The sequence below is a fragment of the Vidua macroura genome, chromosome 10 (assembly GCF_024509145.1).
Source record: "Vidua macroura isolate BioBank_ID:100142 chromosome 10, ASM2450914v1, whole genome shotgun sequence".
Taxonomy (NCBI): domain Eukaryota; kingdom Metazoa; phylum Chordata; class Aves; order Passeriformes; family Viduidae; genus Vidua; species Vidua macroura.
The window spans coordinates 11,418,792-11,433,058 of record NC_071580.1 but is presented as its reverse complement, the minus strand read 5'-3'; the positions used below and the strand labels follow the sequence as shown (position 1 = coordinate 11,433,058).

General features: G+C 46.1%; 1 protein-coding gene across 1 annotated transcript in view; it reads right to left on the bottom strand.

Moving 5' to 3' along the window:
* Window positions 1-10,042: 10,042 nt before the first annotated feature.
* The window catches only part of CCDC50 (coiled-coil domain containing 50), a 44,829-nt gene continuing 40,604 nt past the window's right edge, over window positions 10,043-14,267 (bottom strand). The window contains exon 11 of the mRNA XM_053986498.1: window positions 10,043-10,236. Within this exon, the coding sequence (XP_053842473.1) occupies window positions 10,145-10,236 (92 nt within the window). The 3' untranslated portion in view covers window positions 10,043-10,144. The remainder of the gene's footprint in view (window positions 10,237-14,267) is intronic.

The window sequence follows — 14,267 nt, the reverse complement described above, 5'->3', positions numbered from 1 at the left end:
ATCCTCCAGCTACTATCACAGTGAAGTTTATCACCATGGGCAGAAATGAGTATGGGAAACTTCTTTTCCTGAGGCACTTCCTTGTGGAACCATGGCTGTAATCACATTCAGTTTATCTATGAAGTGCCTAAAGCAATCTCAGGCCCATCCATGTCTCCACAGCTGAAGGCACAGAGATAGCACAGTCTGGCTGATATCACAGCAAAGGTAATCTAGATTTTAATAAGACATAAACTAAAGACTTGTGGCAAATGTTATTTTTAGGACCGTGATGGTGTCAGACTGGAAGGAGCATTTCTGTCCTACCTGGATTCTCGGTCTGTGCCGGTGTCATGGGGCGGTCAGTCCCAGAGGACAGACTGGCACACCTGCAAAGCCACAGGAACATCTCAGGTCTCCTTATGACCCACTCCCACACAGAGCTGGATTTTCTGTTCATGGCAGCACACAGCAATTCCCCCATGCAAGACCCCACCAGGCAATGGTGAGGATTTTGGCCTCATATTTGCTAAGCCTCATCTCCTGTAGGGAGACACTGCAACAGTCTGGCATCTTGGCCCCCTTCTGCCACTGCATTTCTGGGGAAAGCAGAGAGAGATGGGGCTGGCCAAGACTCCCTGTCCCAGACTTCTGTGGCACGTTCCAGACCTACAGCACTGGTGGGTGCAGAGCCTCATCAGCTCCCTGTGGAACCTGGCTAAGCAAATCTTCCTGGTTTTCCAATTAACAGGAACAAGCAGGGAAGGGGAATGGCACAGTGCTCTATCAAAGGTTCGTCTCTGAGAAGCAAACCCATCACTGCTGCTGCTTCCTTCCAGCTCCAGCATGACCTCTATTTATTTACCCGCAGCTCTCCACAACCCACAGAGACATCAAGTGGCCAAAGAATCCAGTCGCAGATACTGAGCAGACTGCAGACTTGCTGAGGAAGGTTTGGGAGGAGAGGGGAACATCTGAGCTTAAGCAAAGTTGGGACATTGACAACCCAGCAAGGATTATTTTCTCCACATTTTTTCCTTTCTCTCTTTTGATTATAACCCTTGTAAAAACAAGCAAAAAAAAAAAAAAACAAAACAAAACCACAAAAAAACTCCACCAAACAAAGCAAACAGAAAACAAACTATGTGATCCCTGAAGACTGAGTGTACAGACCCTTCACTCCACACAGACACTGCCCCTGTAGGGTGTGTGACAAAGCCCCTCAACACAACAATCTGATAAAGGAGACCCTGGCACTGGGGCCTGTGCTCAGGCAGGAGAGGCATCACAGGAAACAGGTTGTGCAAATTTATTTCCTGGAGTCTGCCTTCCCTCTCCTTCTCCCTGTATAAAGTAAAATGCCTATTATTATTATTATTATTATTATTATTATTATTATTATTATTATTATTATTATTATTACTGTTTGTTTGGGGGTTTTTCCCTCTGAATCCCTGCTGTGATGTTATCAGCAACACAAAGCAGAACAGAACAGAGGGGAGATGGCTTTCTCTAAGAGAGTTGGAAAAAAACATTTCAAAGCTAATCCTAGACCAAAACTCACATCACTTGCTCCTTTCTACACCTTCCCTCTGACAGTGACAGACTGTGGCTGGGGACCTCAGCAGCAAGTCCAGGAGTCCCAGAGGTGCTGGTAGGTACCACCCCCAGCTGACGATGCTGTCAGGAACCTGCCAGTACCTTCTGGGAACCAACTTACTAAAACTTGTATTAAATCAGTTGATTCAATCTCACACCAGAAGCTAAGAGGGTGAGGAATTTATGGGACAAGTGTTGTGTGCAGGTGTCAGAGGTGAAGGACACAGTCACAGCTTTTGCAAGCCAGCCTTACAGGTTTCCTGTGCTTCAACTCTAAAACACCTCAACAGGGTCTCTGCTTCCAGCAGTGCTATTTCAGAAGAGACTTTTGCTTTTCCATTCCCAAGAACTCCCATCATAGTCTGCAAAAGAGCCAAGACCATTCTCATGCTTCCAGGTCTTCAGCTTGCTCAGGAACCATCTTAATTAGATGCACAGTCAATCCCTCCTGCTTGGAGCAAGTAACTCCTCAAGTGTTCAATTTCCTAGAAGGAACAAGAAGGAAGAGTCCTGGGACAGAGACCATGGGCACTTGAGCAGAGAGGCCAGGCTGAAGGCATGAGGAAATCTGTCCCCAGCCACAGAGCAGAGAAGAAACCGTGCACCAGGACCCACCAAGGACGTGGCTGGGTCAGCTCTCAGTCTCCCTGCTGCTGTAAGCATGCCAGTGTAAAGGGAAACCATGTGTGCTGGGATTGTTACAGAAAACCTGGATTAAACCTGCCAAGAGACCAGTGTTTTACACAGGTTCAGGCACTCATTTGAACCAGCAGCCCTTGCAGTCCTGAAACATTAAATCATGACAAATTTCCCTCTAAGCCACACCTTCACTTCTCCTTCTCCCACTGTTGCCTGTGGAGGTTTAATGCCCAACTCACATTCAGCTGCCTGGCTCTGGGGAGAATCAAATATGCATTGCTTCCTGAGCAGCAGAACATGCCAAACCTGTTTTCCTTCACAAGCACCACTGTGGATTCTCTTGTTGAGCACCCACAGCAATGCCTAACATGCCTCTGCCCAATTTCACTAAAGCTCACCTGGTGTAGGTTCAAAGGGTAGAAGAGCACTGACAGAGTTTCAGCTCAAACCACAGGAAGCCAGGTGAGGAAAAAGGTATATCCCAAAAGAATTTCCACAGAGGAGAGTTCCTCCAGCTCAAACAGCACCTCCACAATAGCTAGACAATAACTGTGTTTGACAGGGCAAAGCTTGTTTTACTGCACTGTGGATGTCCTCTCTGGGGAGACCAGAGCTCCCCAGGGCTCCCAGCAGTGTCCTTTCATACGTTTGAAAATAACATCCAGATCAACTCTTTCCAGCTGGATTTGTCTTTCCAATTCAGGTTTTAAAAGCTGTGCAGTCTGTAAGAACTGACATTGCTGTAGTCTGAACTGCACGAGGAAATTCCACATTTAAAATGCAAAGTTTGTTTGCAATTACCCTCAGTTCAGCACAGGTCCCAGGAGTGCAGCTGGGATAGACATCACCCATGGATGTTCCCTCTTCTGGCAGTGGCACCTCTCTGAAACTGCCCCAATTGTCTGTAAGTCAGGACATAACTGCACAGAGCTGCTCCAGCTCTGTGGATGTCAAACAGACAACTCTATTAAACCCAAAGGACAGTTGTCCTCTCTGTGTTTCAGATTGGTCTAAAACTGTGCTATAGGGGACAATTAATCTTCAAAATCAATTTTTTGTCAAATTTCAATTGTCTCAGGAATGGTGGTGCTGGGCTGGTAATAACTGTCTGATGAGGCAGCCTCTGAATTCACTGTCCAAGAGAACACTTTTTATTAATAACTTTTGTCACAAACCACAGGTCCTTTTTTTGACTTTGAGAAAACATGTTGGTTTATTTACTGTGTTAAAAACCTCACGCTGTCAGGAGTCAGAAGATTTGCTTTGGGTTTTCATTGCATTGTGACACAGGGAGTATTTTAAGTACGATATTCCCTTTTCCCCAGGAAGGCAAAGCAAACCCCCCCAGTTTCTTCTAGAAAAAACACAACAAAAATGCTCTTTTTCCTTCCTTTGCATTTGTGGCCTTTTCCTCCATGCCCCACTCCACAGTAATCCTGAGTTCCTTGCATCTCCCTCTGATTATTTATCCACAGAGTTGTTTGCTGTCTGGCTGCTGCATTTGGCCCCCAGGCTCATTACTTGCCATCATCCAGAGGGACACAGCTCCCAGCAGATCCTTGGAATCCTCATAAGCATCAACTCCATCCATGTGCTGAAGGTGAGGCTGCCTCAGGACTACACATCCAGCCAGTGCTGAGCTTGGCTCCCTGCAGCCTGGATACTTCAGGATTTAATCCAGTGACTCTGTCAATGCCTGAATCACTGCAGAGGCAGGACTGATCCAGGGCTCCCTTCTTTCCAAGGGACACCAAGGCTCCCCCTTGCACCACTTCCCTTGGTCTGGGGCTCAGTTCATCAAAAAGCAGCAGATCCTGAGCAGCAGGGCCTGGAGAGCAGAGTGTTATCAGAGCAAACCTGTGTAGCCAGCACACTCTCCTGGCTCAGTGGAGACATGGCTTTGCATCTCAGTGCGCAGGCAGAAGAAACCCCAGCTTTTCAGCTGGCCAACCACTCCTTTCTGGATGCAGAATGCTGCTGTGCTGATGCAGAGGGTGCTGCCTGGAGTGTGTCTAGATCTCCTGGAGCCGTGGGAGCTGATGCCAGCCTGAGCCAGGCACATCCCACACACATTTCCTTCCTGGCCAATAGTCCAAAGTGTGTCAATACACTGAACTTGTAAGTCATGCTGCTGAAATCCCAGATTTCCCCAGGAGAGGTCTGGTGTTGGCAATGTGTTTCATATACCTTGCTTGTCACCAGGCACCCCTCACTGGTACCCTCAACCTTGCCAATACTGCACTTCCCCTGAACTAGAAGATGGCCCCAGATCTCCCATTTTCTGCTACTACTGTCCTTTCTGTAGAGGAATCCCCAGTGTTTCAGGAAACTGGGCTCTTCAGGAGCTACTTTTTACTAGCAGAGGGATACTAATGAATTGAATTGCCTTTAAGCCCCTGCATGTTCTTTATTTCCAGCTTACCCAGCTAAAGCTTATTTGATTTCAAAGATAATCCAATAAGCATCAGTTAATAAAATTAACTTTGCAAGGATTGGATTTCTCTAGTGCAAGAGACAGATTAAAGGACAGGCCAAAAGGGAAACAGAGCTGAAAATTCTGTTATAAAAAGGCATTTTTGTTAAATCCTGGACATTTTCCTTTGTGCAAGTGAAGGTTCCTAAGTGAAGGTTCAAAGGACTCCTGCCCTGCAGAAGGCCAGGCCAACACTGTGGGTGAATAAATCCCTCCCAGGTATTGAAAAAGGTTCTGAAAAATTAGGCTTGTCCAGACTGGTCCTGCAGGCCCTGAGAAGCAGGAATGATGCTGCAGAAGTGTTACACACAAGGCAGACCTGCCAGGTCCCAGCTCACTGTTGCAGGCTCTGCTGTCCCCAGATCCACTCTGAGCCCTGCCCAGCCCACACAGCCTGGAGCATCTCCACCATGGGAGCACACAGGGATTATCCTGAGCAATGAGACGAATGCAAGACTCAGGAGGAGAATGGAATATGCAATATGCTTCAAAGTGAGGACAGCAGTGTCTGAGAGACCTGTAATAGTGCTCCTTTGCATCCTGTAACATTTGTATTGCTGCTTGCATTACCTGATCACAGCTGGATGAACTCATTCTCTGTTACTGAAGACCAAATTGAGCTTTCTATAAGCCCTGAAAACAAGGGTTTGGTAAAAGTTGTCTGCTGTCCAAATATGCTTCTGAATGATTAGCACCAGATTAAGCTCTTTCACTTTTAACCACAGAACCACTTTCTTACGACAGCCAGTGTACTTTTGAGACAGTTAACTCTGAATGGCTGAAGGCAAAACCCATCACAAGGACTCTCCTGAGGTGCTGCAGTATTTTCAGAGCAGGTTGGCTTCCGAGCACTGAAACGGGAGTAATCCCCTTAGTGACCCCAAATACATTCTCAAGCACAAAACATACTTTGACACTTCAAATCATATATCATGAAAACACCATTTATGTCAAGAAAAAAAAAAAAAAAGGAGCAAGATGCTTAGTTACAAGGAAATGCCATTAACCAGTAGTGTGGGGTTGCTGCAAGCCTGAGCACAGCCCATGAAAAATTAAAGGCAACAGAGACCTCTAATGCATCACGTATCAGGAGAACCATTAAGTAATCAGTCAGCATCCAGTTTTATAGGCATTTTGGGCATAATTCAATCTCCATTCATTTTAGATCATTTCCTTAATGAAGTAATGCACTGGACATAAATATTTCAGTGCAACTCTCCAATGCTCTTTAAGTAGTAAGCAGCTTTCAGTAACACAGAACCCAATTAAGCTGTACAGGATAAAAACTGACATACAAAAAAAGCTAAAGAAAGACTAGATGCAGGAATAGTGATATGCCTAAGTCCACAAGACTCTGGCATATAGATACAGCTCTGCTCCTGAAGAGCCATTAAAGACAACAAACAAAATCAGAACAGAAGAAAAATCTGGGGTTATTAAGATGCTATTCTGTAGCTAGATTTCCTCTCCCTTACATGTGCACCTCAAGCAATTTGAGGTAAGAATTGTTTTTCTGTTTCAGGTTTGTACATCACCAGCACAGTGGGATGGGTATTTTGAAGGGAATTTCCCAGTTTTATGCACAGTAGTGATGCTTTTCCTGCCTTCATGCTCAGCAAAAGGGGAATGGGTTAGTAACAGGTTTCCTTCAGCACTAAGGGGTAGTTTTGCAACAGAACATCTCTCCTCCACAGGTTATGGTAGCTCAGTAAGACATTTAAAATACTTACTAGGAGGTTACTACAGCAGCCATGTTGCAGCCCATACCCCACCCAGACCCTCCTGCACTGCAGGACACACACTCCTGTCCCCTTTGAGGGGAGGCTGCCAGGCCAGGCTCTCAGCTTGCTTGACACATGGGTACCCAGTACAGCCTTACAGAGCTGCCACACATCCAAAAGTCACTGCAAGCTTCAAAGCTGCAGCCGCAAATTTCTCTGGGATTCACACCACAGTATGATAAGAGTCTTCAAAACAGAAAACACTGCAAGTCCAAGAAAAGCTTTTACTGCCTTTGAACCACAGGCTGAAGTATTTCACACCAAAAGTTACAACAAACACGGGGGAGGTAAGCTAGGGAATTAATTTTAGCATGTAAGAGTCCATTTTGAATCCTCTGAAGAGTAAACCAAAACATTTCATGACAAAAGGAGAGAAAAGTTTAAATCAATCAGAAGGATGGGAAAGAGTCTTTCCAAGTGTGAAAAAGCCTATTCCCAGGAGAGCAAGCTGGGAAGGGCTGACGATAAAAGGGAGGAGTCACTTTCTTCAGGGCATTAAGAGCCTATAGGGGAAGGTGGTGGAGACTCTGGCTCCCAGCAGGAGTTGGGTGTAAGTGGTTGTGTTATTTGTCAAGCAGAACTCCCTGTTCTTTGGGGAGTTTCGACTTCATGTAATGCTTTAAAACTTGTCAGTTTTTTTTTTTTTTTTTTACATAATGTCCTAGTAGCTGATGTGTTGTATTGGTAGTGGACAACATTCCCGTGACTGCCACCCCAAGTCTGAGGTCATGGCATCTCTACTCACAGCTCATCACAGTGAGCTTGCCCTGGCCTGAGGCAAGAGCCAGGGAAAAGTACTGCCCCTGATCTTCCCTGGATTACACTGTGTACTGCCAAAGGGGCTTCTATTACTTCAATTCTGCTAAATTTTTTTTTTAAGTTTTTGGGTGTTTGGCTTTGCCACATATTCAACACTATTAAAATCCACATTTTCCTGCACAGTTTATGTAATGAGATAAACAGAAGGTGTTCAATACTGCAAATAAGAAAATTGCCTAAACACTACCCTGCAAGCTCTCAATACTTTAGGTGCCAATGGCTACTACCACCTACGCTGCCAAATGATATATATAAACAAATTTAAAGGAACATAGGACTCCAAAGACTGCTGGTCAGCCTAGAGGAGGAGTCCTCTCTGCTGTCAGTTCCCGGCTGCAGTGTGTTGAAAGGCAGAGTGGCAGCTCAAACTGAGCTCTGTCCATGAGCAGCCTGGCACAGCCCTGCAGTGAACAACTGGCCCCATCCAGCTGCCCAAGGGACGCTCAGCCCAGCAGTGCTCCACTCCTGGGGGGTTCCAAATGCCCTCCTCCAACACAACCCCCTTGCACTTTTTTTTTACCCTGAGGACTTTGCAGGACTAAAGCATGATCGACCCATCAGTTCTGGGTTTATTCCTCTCTCTGCACACCCCAAAAGTGTGGGCTGCATTTCCCTGTGCTCCTCTGGTCCAATTAGGAGGCAGATCCGTGAAAGGGGAGCCTGTGGCTTCTCTGCTGTGTGCTGGGGCTGTCAGCACCCGAAATCACAGCCCCTGAGTGCACAGACAGGTGCGTGTCCCTGGGTGCAGGTGTGTGTCCCTAAATCCCTAAACCCACAGACAGGTGCGTGTCCCTGGGTGCAGGTGCAGCGCCGCCTCCGCTGAGCGCCTGCCCAGCCTTTCCTTTCTGGCCGCTAGAGAGAGCCCTGGGATAGAGCTGAATTCTCTGGGATAGAACTGAATGCTCTGGGATAGAACTGGATGCCCTAACTCAAAACCTGCACAGAGTGATGCTCTGCACAGCTCGAGGTGATCAGCACTAACTTCAGTCTGGGCTGTGCGGTACCAAGGAATAGAATTTAAAGAATAAGGCCTTCAGCTTCTTGCCTGGGTTTGTACTGCTTTTCTAAATATTCCAGTAACCCACTAAAATGGTGACCATATGTACTTAAATTTTTTGTTGTTTTATTTCTGCAAGAACTGCCAACACTCTGTTTTTCAGGTTTACTAGCTCATTTTGTTCCTGGACATTAACAGGCACCTTCAGGCTGATCTTCAGTGTTTCATCAGTTGTGAGCAATTAACAATTTAATGAGAATACACAAGTGAGGTGCTTGAGTAGGGTTTATGTGTCCCTTGGCAGGCTGAGCAGAACCTTTTGGGATAACTTGCTGTGTGGCCAGTAACAGGCAGTCAGTACCAGTGGTGGGAATAAACTTTGTGTGTGTGGGCATCTCATCCTCTCCCCAGACTCTACCTCCCCTTAGTAAACTTCCTACTGTGGTACCAGCACCTATTAAAGCTCCTTTTCAGTTTTGCTGGGACAAAGCTCACAGTCCCCAAGCACCCTCTGGTGCCTTGCACATGCATGGCCATGTCATCACTCTTTGGACACTATCTGCACCCGGGGAGGATGAAGAGGGGAGGAAGGCAGCAGTGTAGAGCCCTCTTGGGTCACAACCTGTCCCAGCTCCAAGCTCAGCCTAGGGAGGGGGGTGCTGGTGCACTTCTGTTCAGCTGGTTATAAACCCCACCAGTGAGACACACACAGGCTCCTCTGGCTCACAATCAAACCCTGCATATGTCAACCATGTTTGCAGTAAAATGAGAAACCATTCAAATCTAAAATAGAGAGGAAAAGCTTGTCCTGTGACGTGGCATGACGCTGTTTGCACATAAATAGAAATCATGTGTAGCATGGCTTGGAGCCCTCAGCCCCAGCCAGGGGCTGGCTGTGCCTGGCCTGGCCTCGAATGGCCACGAGGTGAGTCACTGAGGCGGAGCTAGGATCTGTCTGGGGGGAAAAGGGCAGGGTGGGAGCTATTACTAAGCAAAAGCAGTGCCAGGGGAAAGGAGACTTTGTGAAAACTGGTGTCAGTACTCAGAGCTGCCACTCACCAGCAACGACATGAAACAGGAGCAGCTTTTGGCAGAGCTGCTTGGGTACTTGTCTGGGGCTCTCTGGGGTCAGGGGAGCACTGACATTCAACAAATGCCCAGCTGCCAGATACAAGTTCTGTGCTTGTTTTAAACTTGGTTTGCAGCCTGATCCCAGGTCTCATTTAGTAAATCTAATTTTTGCCATTAACTGTGACAGTAATTCTGGCCAGAGTGATTCAGGATCAACTCAGGGCACTGTTCAAGGATCACTGTCTCTAAAAGAAGAAATCAGTGATGGACACGTGTACCTCAGACCTGAGATAACTGACTGGTGCCAGGAGCTATCACTTCTTTGCTAGCAGGATGGTGCAAAGAATGTAGGGACTGGCTTTGCCCAATACTGAAATTGAGAAGGAATAGCTTCAGGAATAAACCAGGGTTTCACATGGCAGACAGGATGCTCTCCACCTCCAGCCATATTGTAACCCACCAGGTCACTGGAAAATGAACTGGGAAGGGTACATACCTACCATGTGTACTGCAGCAAGTAATTTGTGCCTCAGATACCTCACCTGGTTCATGTTCTGGGTCTCTGCAGCCGTGATTTGCCTTCTGAACAAAAGGAGCATTGGTTCCAGGTAGGGAACCCCTACCAGCATGCAGCTGGGTGGGAGATGAGGACCTGGACATGCACACAGGCAGGAGACTGCAGCTGCCACCTGCAACTCCCACCTTGCAGAGCAGTATGAAGCAGCCAAAGGGACAGTCAGGCTGCTGGGCACCCAGCAATGGTGACTTTTAGCAATCTCCAGTGGCTTAACTTTTTTCACAGATGGATGATGTGGTATCCGCAAACCCTCTGAACAGAGAAAAACTTAAGCTTTTCTCAAGATTTGTTCTTAGAGAAGCTATGAGAGAAGCAGAGAAGAGAAAATCAAAACAGTTCTTATCTCACTTGCTACTCCTGTGTTTATACCCATGTAGAATGTAGTATAGAGATTGTTTACCCAAAGTAATGACTTAATTAGATTCTAGTAATAGTGTTTAAAATTCATTAACCAATTAAATCCACAAATGTGTCAGGACTCTCAGAAGAGAGTCACGAGTTTTCTAGTTAGTTAGTGATAATTCTTGTTAGTATAATATAGTAATAATATAGTTTAATAAAGTAATTAATTAACCTTCTAAAATCATTAGAGTCCTACACATCATTCTTCCCACGTCAGACATCCCAACACCAATATGAGGATACATGGGAAACCTTGATCCATCACCAGTGGCACACTGGATCCACCCACCATGGCACACCCACAGCCTGGGAGCTGCATGCAACTTGGAAACTCAGAGGCCAAAGTTTTCTGCTACAGAAAAAAGTCCCCAGGGGCTCTTCAGTGTTTGTTTTATGGTCCCCACACCCAGTTCTATGTGCCCATCACTGCACCAGGTGGAAGATGTTTCTCAGGGCTCCAGCTGGCCCTGCTCCCACCACAGCCTAGTGCTTCAACAAGTGCCAAGGCTGGCATGAAAGAAGCCTTTCAGAGAAAACAGGCTGCCCCAGTCACTCCAGACAAGAGGCTGCAATAGGTTGTAAGCTGGCAGAGCTCTTGGCACTCCCAAGAGCCCTGTTTTTACAACCAGGCTCTTCCCCTGCCAGCCACGTGTGTTTTGCTGACTCGTACTTCCACTCACTGATACCCACTGAACTCGTACCCACTCACTGAATACCCAAGGGACTCTGAGATGCAGCTGGTGGAAGATAAAGATGACATGGAGGCACTGGGAAGCACTGGGGTAGTGGTGTGACACAGAGCCTAATCTAGCCCAGAAGTGAACTCTGTTGGAGTCAGAGCGCTCACTTGTGCAGCCCAAGCCCTGGCCCAGAGGGAAAGCCCAGTGCACCCTGTGCTGGGGCGCCAAAGGGCTCTCTGCTCCCCTGTGCAAAGCTTATTCTTGGCAAGCAGAGAGAAATTAGTAAATAAGCATTAAAGAAAGGTTTACAGCCCAGATGCAAGATCTGGAATTTATGTTGTGTAACCTCCTCTCTATTTCAGAATGTTCAGTCACAAACTGAATTTGTGACATGACAATGGGATCAGGTCTGCTCATGTTTGAGCTGCATGTGGCTGCATCCTCAGCTGATGCCTTTGAAGACAGCAGTCAGTCCCAGGGCATTTGCCATTTGTCCTTCTTACATTCTGTCCCATCACTGTAGGTACATGTTGTTTGAAGGAATCTTCAAGCAGACTTTTATGTTATGTTAATGAAATAAGAAAGAACATCCTATCGTTGCAAATAATCATACTGCTTTATTTTTCAGTATCACAGTCTCAGGAAATGAAACAGTCCAGATCTTTTCCAAGATATTACATAGCCTTTTTCCCATCTGTCTGTCGACAAAATAATCAAATCAAATACAAATTTGTTTGTTTGCTACATCTATTACAGTGGAAGAACATAATTGTTGGTAGAAGCAGCTAGATTTCAGGAACAAAGGTGGTTTCCTCAGCTTCTGTGTAACCCACTTAGGTTTCCAGAAAAGCACACGGAGGGACAGAAGGAAGTGGTGAATAACAAAATACAGTGATTTATTGAACAAAATGGGGCAAGGCAATGTTCCCTTTACATTCTATGACAATTCAGGAGTACGAAGCAAAACATGCTATACACACACACACAGACATGATACTTTGGTTAAATGTCATTCAGAAGTTCTATGCCAAACCTGGTAAAATTATAGAGTGAACAGTCAAAATAAAACCAAGAATAGGCTTGCATAGACAGATTATTGTCAGTGTGCAATTCATATTTAAGGATTAGCTTTTACAATGCAGGATACACTTGCAGCTGTGAGAAATTTAAGCCTTCTGACTAATCCACCTCATTGCATGGCTAATATTTAGATTCAACAGGCTGAAAGTTTACCCTGAAGAGCTAAATGAGACAACTGCAGTTATTTATCTGAGGCAATTAACTATATTGCAGTGCACAGATGCAGCTGGAGACAGACCATGGAGTCTACTTAGAGTGAACACTGATACAGTGGAACTTGTTTCCTATGAAGTAGAAAATACTCATTTGTGTGTGCCACTGTCCTCTCTGGGACTCTTCTGAAGAGCCGAAACTGCCCAGCTAAGCCTTGCCCTGTGCTACTGATGGGAAGGAGGTGGCTGATAGTATCTCCAGCCCAGAAACTGAGGCTTGGGCAGCTCCTGAACATGAAACCCATGTCCCTCTGCCTGTCCTGGGCAGGGCAGTCCACGTGGCACCTGTGTACAGCACAGCCAGCACCTCCCTAGCAGTGCTGCACAGCCACAAATGTGCTGGAGTGCAGCAAAATGGGATCTCTGCCTGTCCTCTGCAACAAAAAGAAGACAAGCTACCCCTGGTGTGATCCATGTGAGGGATATGTCCCACACCCACCTCCCAAAGCAAGTGCAAAACTAAGCCCTGAACACCTTGAGAGAGTGGGGCAAAACCAAGTGTCCACTGGCTGGGGACAGATAAAGAGCAAAGCTCAGACACCACCACCCTACTGGGCATTCCTGCCAGGCACAGGGCAGCACCGAGCTCAGGCACCCATCAGGCTGTGCTGGGAGCTGTGCTCCAGTTCCTATTGCATCCCACACAGTCCTGCAGTGTCAGTGCTGCCAGGAGGGACAGCAGGAGCCATCTGCTCAGGGGACAAACACACAGCAGATTGCTCTGTGAAGGAAACAGTGAGTTTCATGGACTGGCTGTGCTCAATTACAAGAGTGTAAACTAAGTAGGGGAATCCTCACACTGTCTCCAAGTGCTCCCCTTTATACATATATAAATTAGCAATCCACAGTTAGTTTGCATACAGGATAATATGAATTAAAATAAAAACCTTGATAATAAAAATATATAATATACACATTGATGAACAGCAATAAACTGAATGAAAACACTAGAATGTAACAGTGGCTGTAATTTGGCACAAAATAAACACACAGACGTCTAGCACTGTAAAAATAACAATCCATTTTTTCATAAGTAGAGAATCCTGATTCAAATCCTGATAGATGGGAATGCAGAGATATAAAAATACTGTACATACAAGATCCCTTTTATAGAGAGAGAAGCAGACTGCAGCATCTAACTTCTATCATTCTTCCCCAAGAGGAGAAATTCAATTATGAGAATTCATCTATTCCTTAACAGCTGATATTTCCTCACCCCACCAAGTTCAAACCCTTGAAGTTCTTTAAAAAAAGATGAAATCAACCTGTTGGATCTATCCCTGTGGCGACAACTGCTTCTTGCTGCAGGAAGCTGTACAGTCCACATTAAGACAGTGTTTCATAGCAAGGTGACTCAGGTCAGCCTGCTGAAGACATCGAATATCCCTGCGTGTAAGGCACGATCCCTCCAGGTCACCCGACCTCTCTTCTGCAGACCACTGTGCTTTAGACGGAGGTGAGGAGGTGGTGAGAACTCTTCCTGCTGAGATGAGCCTACTAGGAAGGTCAGGAAGTGCCAGGATTTCAAGATGAATTTTCCATGTGGTGCTGGATGCCTTGTTAATGCACAGAGTCAGAAAGGGATGCAGGACCCAAACAACCTTGGCAGGGGTCCCAGCAAGGGCTCCAACATGCTACTAAATCCAGAGCAAAGCCATAGGCAAAGCTACTGAAACTTGGCAAGAGTAAACAAGTAAAAAAACCAAGATACTTAAACATTTCTCTGTCATAGGAAAGAAATATTGCTGAGTGTTTTTTTGAAAGATCAGCTTCATTGTGCCTCTTTCCAGGAACAATGTCCAAGGTACTGATTTTGCATCTCACCTACACAAACTGCATCTTCTTGACTCTCAGCAGAACTGTGGCTGCTGAGCCCCAAGGAAACGTGGCTCTTTGTTCATCCATAATCTTAACTCTTGTTGACCTCAGTGGGACCATGGAATCCCTTTTCAAAAGTG